The following is a 17,431-nucleotide window of genomic DNA, read 5'->3' as shown; positions in this document are numbered from 1 at the left end:
CCGTGGCCCTTCGGTTTGTCTCAGCGGGAGCTGACGGGTGCAGTGGCGGGGCTCCCTTTCGTGTTGCTCATGGCTTTCTTTGTTTAATTGTCCTGCTCGAGGGTCCCCTTAGCGTAGCTCAGCCACCTTTAAACTTCCTCATTAACCAGCTACTGGGCCGACCTTTGCTGGTGGAAGCACTTCCCCTTTTGGGCCTATCGTCCTGTATTCGTGTCACACCACACCGTGGAGGGGCTGGGTGACCAGGGCGAGCTCTGGGTTAGGGGGCTTCTCTGAAGGTCAGCCTGTGAGGCAGCTCTGAGGATGGAGGAGAATCAGCTTCTGGAGCTCCCTCAGCTGTGTCCCACCTGCATCCGAGCCACCCACGGGCTCCTCTGCGGGTTCTCCACATGGTTGATGAAGTGGGCACCGCCCTGGCTGGGTGGGCCGGGAGGGGTGGTCACGACCCAGATGGCAGTTCAGCTTTGCCGCTGGCTGGCTGGCTATGCGGCCTTGGCAAGTCGTTTCCTCTTTCTGGGCCGTTAATTAGCATACATTTACTCAAGTGGCATTTAAGAAGCTACCATCTGAGGTTCAGTGTGAGAAGATGTCAGAGTATCTTCTCACCTATTTGGACTTTTAATGAGATTTTCTGGAAGGATTGGCAGGAAATAAGAGCATTTGGAAACGGCTGAGTTATCCACGTTGCCCTTTCCTGGATATGTAGACATAAATTATCAGGACTGAGTTATAGATAATTCCCACACCCTGGTATATTAGTATTATTGCAGTTTCTTATTGGCAGTAATTTTATTTATTCAATCTCAAAAAAAACCTCCTTTAACCACCAGACACATCTATGGTTCATGTTTTTAGCAGCTGAGGATGCTGACTTCCTTATAGACTTTGGAAAAAAACTCTTGGAGAGCTTTGGCTGCCTTAGAATATTATGGGAACCTCGTCATATTATTTACTTATTTATTTTTAAAGTTAAAATGGATTAAACATATGGTCCCTCCTGTCTTAGAAATGCTACCAGACACTCTCACTGATGTTAAAATGAGCGTGGACTGGTTTGAAGTTCCATCACATAGAGGGTTCTGATTTTTACTCTGCTATTATCCTGTATATTGGGTGCAGAAGACCATGATTGTTCTTAGCATGAACTTCTTGAAGACACAAGTTCACAGGCCACATGACATAGAAAGAGAAATAACACAATAGCTTTAGAAGTTGAAAGGGACCGTAGAGATCACTTCAGTCCAGTGAGAGACACAGAGGGAAGATGACGGGCCCCATAGTTGGTCAAAGGTGACAAGGGGACACCCCCTGCTCCCCATTCTGAGTCCCAGCCCAGTTCCCTGCCCCACTCTCATGAGGCAGGCAGACCTGGATGGTCGCTCAGCAAGACCCAGCGCCATCCTTCTCCCTCACAGGGCCAGTGTCGGGATGGTCCTGAGCCGCACGGTAAGAAAAGCACTGAGGTTCCAGAAACTGAATGACAGATTTCCCAATGAAGACATCACTCCCACATGGCCTTTTGAAGGGTGGAGAAAAGAGGCGCAGTGCGGGGGGTTGTATGGGGTAGCACCACACGAGTGATCATCATCTGTGGCCTGGGGCCGGTGTAAAATGGGAGAACCCCTGTCCCAAGGAATCTCAGCAGCCCGGGCTCAGCAGCTCTGCTGGACGCTGCAGTTCCGCTGGCTCGCCATGGCTAAGCCTGCACCCACCCCGCCTCCAAGCCCGAGAGCAGGGGATCCCCCGGCTCCGACCCTTTCTGCCTAGCACTGGGCCTGGGGAGGAGGTGTGAACCGTGCAGGTTCTGGGGTGCTTGGCAGGAGCCCGGGCCCAGTGTCCCTCAGGGGGTCTCAGCTCAGGCCAAGGAAGCTGCAGGTCACATCTGCTGGAAGACGGTGTGTGTTGTGTGCACTGACTTTTCAGGAAACCCCGAGTGCTGTCAGGCCCTGAAGGATAGGACACTTGCCTGCTGTGAGGCTGCTGTGTTGTCAGGGACCAGAGGGGCACAGAGGCAGTTAGTTCTGGATGTCTCTACGCTGGACTCCGCCCTCTTCCACCTCTTTCCCTCCCTCCCTCCCTCCCTCTCTCCTCTCTCCCTTCCCATCCATTACCATCTGCCAGTGAACCCTCAAACTGCCCTTTTGCAGAGTCAACCAAATGACCAGTTGGAGAATTCAACTTCATGTAATCAAAATTCTTTAGATGCTTTAAAATTGTGCATTAATTCCTTTCACTTTCAACAGTCACCCATTCAACTTTCAGGAGAAGGGAAGAGGAGTGATGTATTTTCAGGAGGCCGTAGGAAGTGGCAATGTGTGTTCCCTCTGTGTAAGGTAGCTCCCCTGCATCTTGGGGAGGCAAGTTCCTTGGGAGGACTCGGCCTTGTGGAATTAGGTCCAGCCCACATGCCGATGTCTTGTGCTTCACGGTGGACGGGCTCAGTCTCCTGCGTTTGCATCACCTGCAGAAAACAGCACTTATCCTTAACCTGTACCACCCACTTTGCCAGCTTTGGGTGCAACTGCTTTCAGTATTCAAATTAAATTAGGATGAGCCCGATCTTTCATGCTGTGATCAGGGTCTTTCTTCTTCACCTGAGCCCCTTTCCCTTGACAACCTCAGGGAACTAACCCGAGAGGTCACTCCTAGTTACTGTGGTCTCTGGTCATGCTCCTCAGACTTGGATGTCATCAATCCCCTGGGGACCTTAACAGGCAGGTTCCATTCAGCAGGACGGGGTTGGGGCCTGAGGGTGATGCTGACGCTCAAGTCCAAGGACACAGTTTGGGTGCAAAGGTCATGGGTTTCCAGTTCTTTGCAGGTTGTGGCATAGTGAAAATGTTTGTGTGGCACACCGGCAAGGCTGCTCTGGCCGCCTCAAGTCCAGGCATCTCGGGGCTGAGGGAATCAGCCTCCCAGCTCACTTCTCACCCACTGGAGGCACCAGTTAAGAGGAGAGGAAATAACCCAAACCTGAGCCATACACACGGGGTGTGGGTGTGTGTCTCATTCTCTCCAATTGTTATTGCAGGTGCCCGCGTGGTGTGATTGAAAACAGGCCACCCTCGGGGCCCAGAGGTGCCTGTGCTCTGCCAGGAGCACTGCTTTGATCCAGCCGTGTTCTTTCTGGGTGCAGAGCAGGGAGAGTGAGGCTGTCTCCCTCTAGTGTTACTGTCAGCTGTGGTCACCACAGACCCCGTTGGCCTGGGACCCCCAAGATGCGGTTTCCTAGACACATGGCTGTTTTGGGGTGTGTGTGCGTCTGGGGAGACGTGTTGAAATGTCCCCAGGTATGCACAGGTGCACACACACACACACACACACACACACACACACACACAGCCACGTCCCCTAAGACACCCCTCGTGCCAAAAGAGCTGAATCAAAGAGTTCTTGCGTCAGCCGCCTACTATGCCCTCAGCCACACTCTCACACAACCAGACTTCTGTCCTCTGTGGTGTGCCCTCTCTGGGGCCCCGGGATTCTTTCTTTGTCATCTGTCTTAATCTGTCCCACCTTGAGTCTGTCAGAGATATTCCAGACATTTTCAAATAAGGTAGAACCTAAAAAAAAAAGGATGAGGTCTCAGACCCTGCCTTTCCAGGAGGCCCCTTTCCGCAGAGCACGGTGGAGAAAGACCCGCTCAAATCGGTGGCCCATTGCGCCCTTTCCTCAGAACACTGTGTCTGTTTGCCTTCTTTCATGTGACTGAAAGGGGCTCTTGAATGGCCTTCCCAGAACAAAGCCAGTCTGTTTTGATGTCTCCTCGCTGCAAATAGAAGAATTTGCAGCGTATAAACGGCAGTTAGTTCTACTAAAATAGTTACTAAAATATGCAGTTGGGTCTCTCCCAGCAGGCACCCGCCTGCCACCGTGAGCTGGCCCAGGAGATGTTTGCTGAAGGAAAGGGCAACCTCTGGTGTCCTCAAGCCCCCAGGCTCGGTTTGGCTGAAGTTCCTCTCCTTTCTCTCCAGGTCCATATTCAAGCCTTTCATCTTTGTCGACGATGTAAAACTCGTCCCCAAAGCACAGTCTCCCTGTTTCGGAGACGACGACCCTGCCAAAAAGGAGCCTCGGTTCCAGGAGAAGCCAGACCGCCGCCACGAGCTGTACAAGGCCCACGAGTGGGCCCGGGCGGTCCTGGAGAGTGACGAGGTGAGCCTGGCTGTGAGCCCCGGGAACGGGCGGGGTCCCTAGAAAGGAGGCAGGACGGCGGTTAGCAAGCTCGTCATCTTCCTCCTCTCCAGCAAGTCTGCTTCCAGAAACCCAGGCTCCCGAGGCCCCTGCTAGAATGCTGGTGGTAGTTGTTCCTCCCAGCCTCTTGAAAGCCAGTGAAAGCAAGCCTCTGCTTTTGATGGATGTTATTCTAGAACTCAGTGGGCTAAGAATCTCCCTCTTACTTACTGTTCACCTGCAAATAACAGAAACGTGCAGTACTAGTCAGGAGAACTGCTTTTCTGTTGTCGAAAATTCTTTGTATACTTTTAGGGGTAAAAATGTGTACGTAACGGCAGCATTTTAAAGATGCGATCATGTTGGTTTTTTGTTTTTGTTTTTTTTTTAAAGCTTGATGGTATTCACATTGCTTAATTTGTGTCATGCTTTTATTTATTTATCTATTTATTTATGGCTGTGTTTGGTCTTCGTTTTTGTGCGAGGGCTTTCTCTAGTTGTGGCAAGCGGAGGCCACTCTTCATCATGGTGTGCGGGCCTCTCACTATCGCAGCCTCTCTTGTTGCGGAGCACAGGCTCCAGACGCGCAGGCTCAGTAGTTGTGGCTCACGGGCCTAGTTGCTCCGCGGCATGTGGGATCCTCCCAGACCAGGGCTCGAACCCGTGTCCCCTGCATTGGCAGGCAGATTCTCAACCACTGCGCCACCAGGGAAGCCCCTCGTGTTGTTTTTTTAACAAAGTTCTGGAGACGGATGGTGGTGATGCTTGCACAGCAATGTGAATGTCTTTATGCCACTGACCTGTACACTTAAAAATGGTTAAAATGGTAAATTTTGTTATGTATATTTTTTCATACAAAAAAGTTTTTTTTTAAAGTTTCTAGTTTTTTTTTTTTTTTTTATAGTTACTTTATTTATTTATTTATTTATTTTTGGCTGTGTTGGGTCTTCGGTTCGTGCGAGGGCTTTCTCTAGTTGCGGCAAGCGGGGGCCACTCTTCATCGCGGTGCGGAGACCGCTCTTCATCGCGGTGCGCGGGCCTTTCACTATCGCGGCCCCTCCCGTTGCGGGGCACAGGCTCCAGACATGCAGGCTCAGTAGTTGTGGCTCACGGGCCCAGCTGCTCTGTGGCATGTGGGATCTTCCCAGACCAGGGCTCGAACTCGTGTCCCCTGCATTAGCAGGCAGATTCTCAACCACTGTGCCACCAGGGAAGCCCAAAGTTTCTAGTTTTAAGATAGTTATTCTTCAAAGTGCAGCCCTCCCTCCTCCACCCAAAGTTTTGATTAATAAAGTTACAAGACATCAATTCAAACAAGACAAACACTCAATATATGCCCACAGCAACCCTTAGTGGTGGACTTTCATATAAAATCCAAGCCTCTATTTGGCTGAAGGGAGAAGGAAGGAACATGGTTGTCAGATGCTCATCTGCTTCCCAAGCATTTATTTAACAACTTGCAAAGGTCCGATTTGTCCTGAAGAAAGTGACATCTTATAGGTAAATTGGTGCGTGCATTTTGCGTGGACTGGGTGAGCTTATTTTCTTAACATCCAGCACGGTGGACTCTCTAAAAAGGATAGCAAGAAAGGACAGCAGGAAATCCAAGTGAATTCAGAAAGTATCTCTGAGAAGGGTAGTCTCACTATTTATAGAACTTGCTCTTCTGTGCCCCAGAAATGACCATTCTGACGTGTAAAAGTCGCAGTTGTTTGACATCTGCCCTCCCTGCCAGACGTTTCCCTGGAACCGTGAATGCTACCGTTGCGTCACACAGAGTTCTGTCCAGGCTGCCCCCCCTGGTTGCTGACGGTGCATGTTTTCTAGGTGGACGACAGTAAGCCCGAGCAGGGGGAAATGTCACTCCCCGGTGCACAGTTTTGTGGCTCTTTGGCAAACGAAGGCAGGGGTAGAGAGGGCCGTGTGTTCTGAAGTATCCTACACAAAATTTCAAAGAGATGAGGCTGATGAGGCTGGGTGGACTTTGAAATTTGGCAATGACCATTGGTTTGAGTTAAGGCAGCACTAGGAAGTGGTGGATGGGTGGTGACAGCGGCTTCTCTGTTCTGGGACTAATTGGGCAAATAAAAGCTTCTCATCGTCATCCACTGTAAATGAGCAACTGCCACTTGGAAGAAGAGATGTCACCCCCTCAGAAAAAAAGTAAATCGGGGATAGACATGCCATGTGATTATTCATTGATCCATTTATTGTTTCAAGAGACTTTATTGGGAGTGTCTCCTCTGTCCCAGGCAGGAGGATAGAGATAAGCCCGGGTCTCCCTGCCTGGGAGATCGTGGTCTAATGGGGGACACAGGTAAGTAGACAGACCATCGCAAGACAGAAAGAGAACAACCATGGCAGAAGGAAAGGCATTGAATGGGGGGAGCCTAGAGGAAAGGCGTTCATGGAAGCCTGAAGGTGGGCGCAAGGTGACCGAGTGTTGAGGGGAGCAGGGTTGCCTGTTCCGTGACGAGAAAGAGTATCATGGGCTGGAGGAATGCAGCTAATTTCGGTCTGGCTGAAGAGCAAGGAGATGCGGGAGGCGTGGCAAAGGCGAGGCACGCTGGAGCCTCGTACGTTACAAAGGGCCTTTCCCAACGTCACTCAGGAGTTTGGATTTTTATCCTGAAGGCAAGTACTCCATGCAGAGCGGTGACCTCACCACACCTGCATTTTAGAACCATCCCCGTGGCAGTCCCACGGGGAGCAGATTGAATGGGGTGGGGGGCAGGCCCTCCGGGGGGCTTTCAGTGTCCATTGCAATGACCCCCGCTGTTTCTGTCCTTCTCAGGAGCAAGGTCAAAAGCTGAGGAAGACGATGCTGGAACTAGAGAAGCAAGGCCTGGAAGCCATGGAGGAAATCCTGACCAGCAATGACCCCCTGGACCCCACCGAAGTGGGAGATCTCTTCTATGACTGTGTTGACACGGAGATTAAGTTCTTTAAGTGAAGTAAGCATTCCCTTTCCCCTTCTTATTTAAAATTTCCCACCTTACTAAATTACCAGCAAAACAAACCGCTCTCCTGTCCGAGTAAAATGAGAAAGTTCAGATGTGTTAACGTCACACTGTTCCCTAGTGTTCTGCCTCGGATCTCACAACGCCCCCTTCTTCTGCAACATAGATCCCCTCCTTCTGCAGTGTAACATGTATCCCATTTGCCTGTTGTGCGATTGTATGACTGATGGTGGATTTTAAGCTGCTCTTATTGTGTTTCAGTGAAAATGGACACATTAGCCTTTTCATGGGAGTACTAGAGTCCATCAAGCCTTGAAAGACAGGCTCCACTGCGCCGAGTTTGAGGGGAAGGCAAAATCTTTTGAAGTCTTACTCTTTCTCTCAGTAGTGGTTTCTTTCTGGTTAACAAAAGGCATTTCTTTGGCCCAGGGCTCTTGTGTGTGTGCTCAAGGGCTTCCCGGCCTGGCCTCCCTTCTGCTGAGCGCAGGCCTGTAATGCAGAATGTCTCCAGCTGTGTCTTCTGAGAGACAAAACAAGTGGGAAGGAATAAAGGGGGCTCCTCTCCAGGCCCAGCTCCATCCCGATTCCTGTGATCTGAAAGAACCTGTGCACCGCGCTCGTGTGCGGTGGACCCGCAGACAGCTTCCCAGTGCCGTGCGAGCTGGAAGCTGCCCACTGTAGAGGTTCAGAGGCAGCTGTGCGTGACGTCCCTGGATCTCGGCGTGGCTCTCCCACGAGGCACGGGGCTCTCCCTGCATGGCCGCTCACCTGCCGCACGGATGTGCGTGTGTCTAGAAATGATTCTGGGCCTGGTTACCGCCATCTAGTTTAGGATTAATTAAATGGCCCTGCGGCAGAAGTTCCACCCCACGAAGCTGCAAATTTCTCAGCTAATGAGGGAAAGAAAAGGAGAAACTCTTGGCTGTTTAGATTCCAGCTGAAGTAGCTGGAATCTGAGCAGCCACTCCATTATCTCAGCAGAGACTTTAATTAAACTGATTTGTTTCCCATGTTGTGGGCGCATGAAGGATTTGACTTACCAGCAGAGCCCAGGAAAGCATGTGAGGAAGACCAGATGGGCCCAGCACGGGGAAGACAGAGGGCAGGAAGGGGACAGATGGATGGAGAAGCATTCGGCTCCACGGTGACAGTCCCACCCCCGCCCTTCCTACCCAGCCTGTTATATCCCCCAAAGCTGTGGAGGAGGCACCTGGCTTTCCCTAATCCTTCCCTTTATTCCTCTTGCCCTGCATGGCCCATTGGCTGCCTTCAGACTGGTAGCTGAAGTGGGCAGGTGCTGGTTGTGGCGGGGGGTGCTTACTTCCAGCGACTGAAACTCTCCACCACTCTTAACATGGAAGGGGGCAGAGATACTGAGAAGTGTGTGTGTTAATACAGCAGTGGGAGGGAGGACAGCGGCTTCATTATGCAGCCTCACCTGTCTTCATCACTGATAGGCATTTCCGAATGGAAATACTGTGAGTGTCAGTAGTCTTGGAAGTGACTTCGAGTTAGTGACTCCTTGTCAGCTGCAGTGTATCATATGCCATGAGAGCTGGAAGGGACTTGGGCCCCATGCACAGACGTGGACACTGAGGGTCACAGGTTTTACTGGAACAAATCCTTTTTTCTACCAACTCCCCTGTAAGGGTGTAAGCATAAGAGCACCGTGAGCTTTCTGCCCAGCAGTTTTGCAAATTCTGTATGTAAAATCACTAACTACAAGTGGTGAGAGATGGGAGGAATATTTGTGCTGACAGAGTTAACAGCAGCTGTTCACGGTGACTTGCGGTTGCTGAGTTTTGTCGGGGTTTGGCCTGGGCTCTCACTGTGGGTGAACTTAGGGTGTCCTCTTAGGTGGTGCAGCCACTCAGAGCGTCTGTCTCCAGCTGCTGAGTGGGGAACGGTGAGGCTTGGGGGTGACATATGTACCTCATCCCCTCCCAAGCCCACCTGCTGAGTGCTTATTTAAAACAAGATAGTGCAGAAAGCCACTCTAAAATTTCACCATGTGGAATCCTCTCCCCCTATTATGGAAACATTTCATCAGACCTGGCATGTCTGAGATACCCAGGGTGATTAGGGGTTTGACCAAAAGAAGTCTAGTGAGAAGAAATTACACAGAGGCCTGCTTTCATTATTATGGGCCCAGCAAAGGTCACGGATAACCCAGCCAGACTTATGCCATTACCCAGCCATTGTGCAGTGGGAAACATAATGGCCACTTCTGTTAGGGACATTGACCTTATTCCAGCAACCCAAAGAAGGGCCAACTCTGAGAGATGTCTTGGCTGACGCTATACATCACAGTTGTGATGCCACGGTCTTACCACTAGAGGGTGTGGCAGTCCTTTCGTGGCAGAAGTTAAAAGGGGCTGGGATGCTTCCATCAGGCTGTACAGAGATGTTCTCTGTACAGTTAAAACCTGAGTAATAGCGGTGGACAGAGTCTTTGTGCATTGGGATGCGAGGGGAAAGACAGGAAGAGAGCAAAGAGCCTGCTGATGTGGCTATACTCACTTCTAGTGACATATTAACAGCTTGAAACATGTAGTTGGATTTTGAGTACGCCATTGCTGGGGGGATGTTTGTTTTTAAATGCTCCTAACAGACTCTGCTTTTGAAAAATGCTTATCATTACGTGGACAATTTCTTGACCAGGGATTGCTTTTCTAAAGGCAGTATGGGGAAAATGAATATTCAAGACGAACGATGAAAATACTGTTTAAAGGTTGGCGTGTAAATAGCTTCCTAAAATACCATTTGTGTATCCATTAAGACCTGGGGGAGGGGGAGAGGGCTGTGTATGCCTTGTGCATAAAGAAGACATGGCCGTGAAGGACAGAATCTCTCCCCTATCCCCGCGCCCCATAATCAAACATAAGCTAGTTAGTCTTGGCTAGTAGATGGGATTTACCACTCATCCTCTGAGGAGGGGCAGAAGCTCCAATAAAAGCAAATTAGCAAAGCAGAAGTAGTACTCTTTCATCCTTGGAGGTGGTTTGGAATTTTAGGTAGAATAAGGATATACTTGAAATTATGGTAATTCTTTAGTGCCCAATAACATAAGACAGTGTTATTGTTAGAAAGAGTCTTTCTTATAAGCTAATAGAGAAGGTGTATGCCTATTAGATATTAGCAGTGAAGTTCCTTCACTATCGGGTGGATTATTAGGTATAAAAAATAATTATCAACCAGGCAAACTACTTTGCTTCCTGATGTCATCCCACATGGGTCCAGGTGTTACACAGCTCTGCCCAGCCCAGCAGGAAAGCCAGGTGGGACCAGCGTGTCTGTTATGAAACCACTAACAGCATCCTTGACTGAGGAGCAGTCAAGTCATTTCTGGGGAAGGTCTTCAGCTGAGCTCTCAGCTTTTGGGAGGAAGGAGGGAGGGGAACCCACTGAGCTGGCCTTTCTCGTGTGGAGGGGGAGGGGCGGCAGGTCACGTGCACCAGCTGACCCAGCAGTGCCTGTGCTTCCCTGCAGCCCTGGCATTTCATTCCATAGGGTCCTAGGTCCCAACTTCCCCTCCTATGGTTTGTGTCAAATGTGCTTTATCTGATTGAATCCAAACATCCCGAGATGTCACATGCCGACCTCTCGTGGGGATGAATACGTACATGTTTGCAGTCATGTTGTGAGAAGTCAGATGTGTGAGCTGGAAAATGCTAGGGGCAGGGAATAATAAAAAGGAAAACCTTTCTGCTTCCTGCAGTGGGAACTGACCGTGTAGTCTTAATAGCCTTTTGTACACATATCTACAAACCAGATAACTTCCCCAACCAGTGCTTGCCCTTGGAATTGTCTCTAAATACATCAAGCATACAATAAAAAAATACTGAAATTAATGTCTCTTGGCCTCTTCTATCTTGTGTTTCATTAATAGATGTGGGCATTGGCCACAACATAGAAAATGTATGAAAGGGGATATATTTTATGACTGGAATCTTCGGGAAACCCAACCGTTCAGCGTTTTCTCCATTTATGCATTCTGTGGATAAATTCACTCTTTAAAAATAAACACAAAACCATGATATACCACCTCACACCCCATCAGGATGGTTACTATAAAAAAAAACAGAAAATAAGGGTTGGTGAGGATATGGAGAATTTGTAACCCTTGTGCACTGTCGATGGGAATATGAAATGGTGCAGCTGATATGGAAAACAGTATGGAGGTTCCTCAGAGAATTAAAAATAGAATTAGCATATAAGCCAGCAATTTTACTTTTGAGTATATACCCAAAAGAACTGAAGGCAGAGTCTCAGATATTTTTACACCCATGTTCATACCAGCATTATTTACAATAACCAAAAGGTGGAAGCAAGCCAAGTCTCCGTCAGTGAATGAATGGATAAACAAAATGTAGTATATCCAAGCAACGGAATATTCAGCCTTAAAAAGGAAGGAAATTCTGACACATGCTACAACATAAATGAACCTTGAGGACATTATGCTAAGTGAAATAAGCCACTCTCAAAAAGTCAAATATTATTTGATTCCACTTTTATGGGGTACCCCGAGTAGTCAATCTCATAGAGGCAGAAAGTAGAATGGTGGTTGCCAGGGGCTAGGGGGGAAGGGGAATGGGGAGTTACTGTTTAAGGGGTACAGAGTTTAAGTTTTGCAAGATAATAAAAGAGTTCTGGAGACTAGTCACACAACACTGTGAAAGTACTTAACACGACTGAACTGTACCCTTAAAAATGGTAAATTTAATGTTTATGTGTATTTTACCAAATTTTAAAAAATCATCAGAATGGCTGGTGCCATCTATGCCGAGCATCTTTATTTTAAAGCCATAGAAGCTCCACTAGAGGAAAGGATGCCACTTAAGAAAAAAGCCAGCTCTTCCCACTCTTGTGACCTAGAAATGCCAGATTGCTTCCATGATTTTGTCTCCACGTGACAGGCAAAATGCAACTGAATGTCTGTTCATGAAAATAGGACTTAGTTACCAGCAACGTGACCTGTGTCAAGGTCAGAGTAGATGATGGCCCCATTTACATGACAAGGAACTGCTGACTCTTTAAACTTTATTCTCAGCTCTTTTTCATAAACTGTAAACTCTTGCAAAGCTCCAAGGTAACACAGCATGTATCTGTTTGCTAGGGCTGCCATAACAAAGGACCACAAACTGGGTTGCTTAAACAACAGGGATTTATTATCTCACAGTTCTGGAGGCTAGAAGTCCAAGATCAAGGTGTTGGCAGGGTTGGTTCCTCCTGAGGGCTGTGAGGGGGATTCTGTCCCATGCCTCTCACCTAGCTTCTGGTGGTTTGCTGGCAATCTTCAGCATTTCTTGGCTTGCAGAAGCATCACCCTAATCTCTCTTTTCATCTTCATATAGCATCCTCCCTGTGTATGTGTCTGTGTCCAAACTTCCCCTTTTTATAAGGACATCAGTCACATAGGGTGGATTAGGGGTCCACCCTACTTCAGTAGGACCTCATCTTAACTTACATCTGCAACTCTATTCCCAAATAAGGCTACTTTCTGAGGTATGGGGTGAGGACTTCAAAATATGAATTTTTGGAGGACACAGTTCAGTTCATAACAGAGCAGGTTCATGAAGGATGCGAAGCCTCCTGGGGCACAGTCTGAGAACCTGGAACATGCTTCTGGAGTCCATAGCCCTTCCCATTTAGTTGCTCCCCTCGCCCCTCTAGGCACCACCTCTCCCACCCGGAACTCCATCAGGGGTGCCTAGAACTATGGCCACTTCACCTACCTCTACAGTCAGTGGCTTTAAAGTCCATCCTCCACTTTGTCGATTATCTTGGGCCATTGCTTTTTTTCTCCACTCAGATGGGCCCTTTTGGTCATGAAAAAGCTTATCTGTGCTTCTACTAATAAGACAGCAGATAAAACAAGTCAGGTTCTCAACTAATTCAGATGCAAAGTGTGTAGCAGCTAACTTTGAAATTACTTTCTAGATGAGATTTATTTCAGGAGCATCTGTGAATTTTAATTACTGCTCTCTCCTTTTACCCAACAGCAGAGCTAGTGATCTGAGCAGCTCAGCGAACATCTGAATGGAATGCCTGGAATGCAGCCAGCGAGAGCTCTGTGTGTGACTGGATGTATAATAAGCAAACCGCTTGTACCCGAGTGTGTGTGTGTGTGTGTGTGTGTGTGTGTGTGTGTGCGCGCGCGCGCATGCGTGCACTGATACCTTGGTCTCCTATGACCCGAGGGTTAAAGGCTAGCCCAGGGGTTATGTTGCTCCATCTTCACCAGTATATGCTTAGATACATATCTATGCCCCCATTTTACCAATGAGGAAACTGAGGCATAGACTGGCTAAAATTGTTACTTCCTTAAACTTGTAAGATGCAAAATCGAAATTCAGATCCATGTTTTCCCTTAAGCCAACTTACCTATCAGGTAAACCTCATCTCCCCTGTACCTCAAGACACTGTAATGGAGATGGAGATGATTACTGCTCCATATAGGAGATTTTTTGAGGGTTTGCTTAGTTGAGGTGGCAGTGCTCAGTGCACTTTAGGTTGAGAGCTATTCCATTTTAACACAAGTCAGCGTAATTTGTAAACAATACTCTGCCCATTTGATATTAATAAAACTGAGTAAATATAGTGTTATCTACTTTTTACAAAGTGCATTTGAGAAAGTTTTTCCCTTGGTTGGTTTTCCCAAATGCCCATTTGTTTAGTTAGCTACAAAAGCCAGGAAAACATTCTATAGTTTAGTTAGAAATTTCAGCTCCAAAAAGAAAGGCCCCATCTCTAACACAGAATGTTACAGCAAGTGTTGGGTCCTGTGTCAGTACCCTGTATGAGCCCTTCTAATCCTTAAAAATGGTTGGCTTAGGTTGGTGCTGGTGACCATTGATAGGCTTTAACAAGTGAACAGCTAGAAGCGTTCCCACTTATTAAAGTTTATTAGGTACAAAGAAATGAATCTGCAGAGGGAACATCAATAAATATAAAATACACGTGAAACACTGGGGGAGTCACAGACCACAGCGCCAGCAAGAATACGCGAGGATGGGAGGGGCGCTACATTTGAGTTTGTGGTCCAGGGGTGAAGGATTTGTCCTGCCGGAGGCTGGCACTGCGAGAGTTCAAAGGGCGAGAATTCAGTGATGGGTCTGGAGGAGGGATGTGATCCCAGGTTCCTGAAATTTCTCCCTAGTTGCAATTTTTGGTTTCTCCTCATTCCTTCCCTCTGTCCTTGAATGGTTTTATTTTGAATTTCCATCCCAGCAGTGCAGAACATTAATGTGTAAATACCTCATCAGGGCAGGCAGTCTACTCTGAAGGTGGAACAGCCTTGGTCTAGCGCCTCCTTAATCATGATCATTAAAACCCTTGTAACTATTCTGTACAACTGAGAGAGAGGTGGAGTGGATACTGTAATAAACAAAAGTTCTGACCTTCTGGAAACCTTGCAGAACCAAAAAAACAAATCAGGTATGCCCATAGCTGATGACCTGCAAAAGCTTCTTTTCCATTGATTTAGCTGTTACAATTTGGCATGATTTATTCCCCAGGGAAGGGAACCTGACCTCACTCAGTGGCTTCTGTCTGGAATGAGAAAGCATAACAATGATGGAGGACACCATCTTAGTCTCCACTCCAGACAGCAGCTAGGTGGGTGTAGTATCATGTTTGCCAAAACACTCCTAACGGTCTACCTTTCGTGGATGGCGTGTTCTGGGCATTACATCCTTGAGGTGTGAGTGCATGAGTGGGCTATTTCAAAGGAAACTTATTTTTCACTGCTCTTCTCACTTCTGCCTCCCGGATTTCCTTTAATCTGCAGCTATTTTGAGCACAGATGAGGGATCAGTCTGTTTCCTTCTATTTTCTCTCCTTCCTGTCACAGCTTTTCCACCAAGGATGGGGTCATGCAGCAAGCAAAAACACACTGCCATTCCCTTGCCAGCTCCAGAAAAAGGGTGTGAGAGGAGCGGTCACAGGTCACAGCCAGTCCTGACCCGGTCCACAGTCAGGGCTGGCTGAACCCACACACTTCTCCCCACCTAGAGAGGTGCCACCACAGGGACTGGGGGACTCTCAGACCAATTAGGTTCTCTTGGGCTCAGAAGGCAGCTAGGATTTGCCTGATGGGTGGCTCCAGGCTCCCTAAGGGTGGGCGCAGGGCACTGATATTTGAGGCAGACATTTCAGAATACATTTCAGTCTATACTTTTCCGTGTCACGTTTTTCACGAAAACCCTGCACTCGGGGGAGGAAAAAAAAGAGCTCTGAGACAGAATTAGGAATTTACTCATGATGACTTACACAGGTTTCTAACTTGCAGGGAAAATACTGAAATCTCATACAGCTCACCTCACCCTGTCTGCCAGGATGAGGCTGGGGACTTGGAGAGACAGGAGGAACGCCATGCAGACTTGGGCACGAGGGGCAGTGTAAACAGTAAGAGCATTGGCTACTTGCAGGATCACTCAGACACAAAAGGGGCCCTGTGGTCGGCCTTGGAGAGGCCAAGCCCGCCCTTGCCTTTGATTTGCGTTATGTTTACATTAGGCAGCAAAAGAATCCCTGTACTGCAAGACGGGAACGAGACGCGGCATCTCGTTCACTGGAGGCCGTGTGGCGACACATTACTCTCTGTGAGCCGCGTCATTTATAAGGCATTATCTGGTTTGATTTTGCAGTTTGTGTGATGAGACTAGAAAATCATGCCAATAAGAAGCTGCTGTGGATACTATGACTTTGGGAAACTAAGGAATCTTCTAAAAATGGTTCCGAATCTAGGGAGGGCCAGCCTGCACGCGTATTTACAGTCATGGAATGGACGCTCTGTGGTGGGGACAGGACTCTCATCTGTGCTGACAGATGAATGCCAAGACGCATTTTAAACAATGGAGAAATGATGTGTGTGTTTTTTAAATTACTCAAATAAAAATCAACTATAATACTGATTTAAAGCCTGTGCAAATCACGTATTTACAATAAATAAATGCTCCATGCAGAGCCTGTATGTCAACTGAATTACAACTTGAGAATGGTGAGGTCTGACGTTCTCCTGGGGATGTCCACCCCGCCACATGGAACCCCAGGTGGCTCACAGGACATTGGCTTCATCTGTCTTCTCACCAGAGTGTCTTTAGGGATAACTGTGGAAAACGACAGTGTTATCAGGTGGGGTCAGAAGACTCACAGCACATAAATGACACACTCCAGGGCCGGGCAGTGACGCTTTCCCTCATGCATGCAAGGCTGCCAAGGTCTGATGGTCCCATCATACGTAAGGTGCTGATTTTCACGCAGGAGGTCGTGGGTGGAAAAGGAATGAAAGTGTAGCTTGTGGCAGGTGGGGACCTAATCCCATCAAAAACATTTAAGGGATCAAGCACCAGCAGACTCACTTGACGGGAAGCTCAAGAAAAGCAAAGAACTTGGTGGCGATCCCAAGAAAAGGCAACGGAAAACAGAGAAAGGGTCCCAGGCTTTCAGATTTCAGGGCTCCCAGCCTTGCACGGATCACTTGGGCTCCGTTCCCATAAAAGAAGAGCACCCCCAGGGTGCTGTTCACCATGTCTGGAACCCCTTGACTTCTCTGGGCAATTGCTTTTTGCCTCACTGAAGTGAAAATGAATTAAGACGGTGTCCAGCTAGACATAAAGAAGATCTTCTTGACAATGGGATGCCCAACAGAGACTTAACAATTCATCCTTGACTAGCCTTGATGGGCTCGGGGATTCAGATGTGTGCCTGCCATGAGGTCAGGGACCAGACGGTGCATAATGTTCCATCATGCTTGCCATGTCTGAAGGGGAGGGTGACTCCTGTCCTGTCAATTCTAACATGCCAGGCAAAGCAGTGAGGTACGGTGGAAGGAGCACTGGACAAGGAGTCAGAGGTCTGCGAATGTGACCTTGGGTGAGTTCCTTAACCTCTTCGAGCTTGGTTTTCTCATATGAAAAAAGTCTGCATTAAAGGTATCTCTCCAGCTTATACCACAGAGTTGCTAAAAGGAGCAAATGAAATAACATATGCAAGTTATCTAAACTGTATAAAGAGCTATATAATGTAGGAAATATTACTTTGATTATTACTATATCTTTCTGATCATAGGAGTAATGTATTTATTATAGAACGTTCAGAAATTGCAGAAATGCCCCCTAAGAAGTCAAAATCAGCCATAAGCTGGCAGAGTGAATGCCTGTGAACAATTTTGTGTATATTCTTCCTGTCTTCTTTTTTCCTCTGTATACATACTTTCTCTGAACTGCAATCATACACCCAGTTTTGAACCTACAATCATCTGAGAATGGTTATTGCAATTCTTGGATTAGCCATGG

At 47.9% G+C, this 17,431-nt stretch overlaps 2 protein-coding genes across 8 annotated transcripts in view; one reads left to right on the top strand and one right to left on the bottom strand.

Annotated features, from left to right (window-relative positions):
- SCRN1 (secernin 1) overlaps window positions 1–17,431 on the top strand; it is a 118,887-nt gene that overhangs the window by 47,046 nt on the left and 54,410 nt on the right. For 2 of the 5 annotated variants that reach the window (XM_082472020.1, XM_082472018.1), the window contains exons 7-8: window positions 3,975–4,155; window positions 6,968–7,127. In XM_082472020.1, coding sequence (XP_082328146.1) covers window positions 3,975–4,155; window positions 6,968–7,126 — 340 coding nt within the window. In that variant the 3' untranslated portion in view covers window position 7,127. Of the gene's footprint in view, window positions 1–3,974; window positions 4,156–6,967; window positions 10,981–11,022; window positions 11,857–17,431 lie in introns of those variants that run through there. The other 3 variants (XM_082472021.1, XM_082472017.1, XM_082472019.1) reach the window with 2 other exon arrangements.
- The window catches only part of WIPF3 (WAS/WASL interacting protein family member 3), a 90,653-nt gene continuing 87,241 nt past the window's right edge, over window positions 14,020–17,431 (bottom strand). For all 3 annotated transcript variants that reach the window (XM_082471979.1, XM_082471980.1, XM_082471981.1), the window contains exon 9: window positions 14,020–16,243. In XM_082471979.1, the coding sequence (XP_082328105.1) occupies window positions 16,220–16,243 (24 nt within the window). In that variant the 3' untranslated portion in view covers window positions 14,020–16,219. The remainder of the gene's footprint in view (window positions 16,244–17,431) is intronic.

This window comes from Balaenoptera physalus (genome assembly GCF_965194825.1).
Source record: "Balaenoptera physalus genome assembly, chromosome: 8".
Lineage (NCBI taxonomy): Eukaryota > Metazoa > Chordata > Mammalia > Artiodactyla > Balaenopteridae > Balaenoptera > Balaenoptera physalus.
The sequence above is the reverse complement of the archived record's forward strand: the minus strand, read 5'-3'. Positions and strand labels throughout refer to the sequence as shown.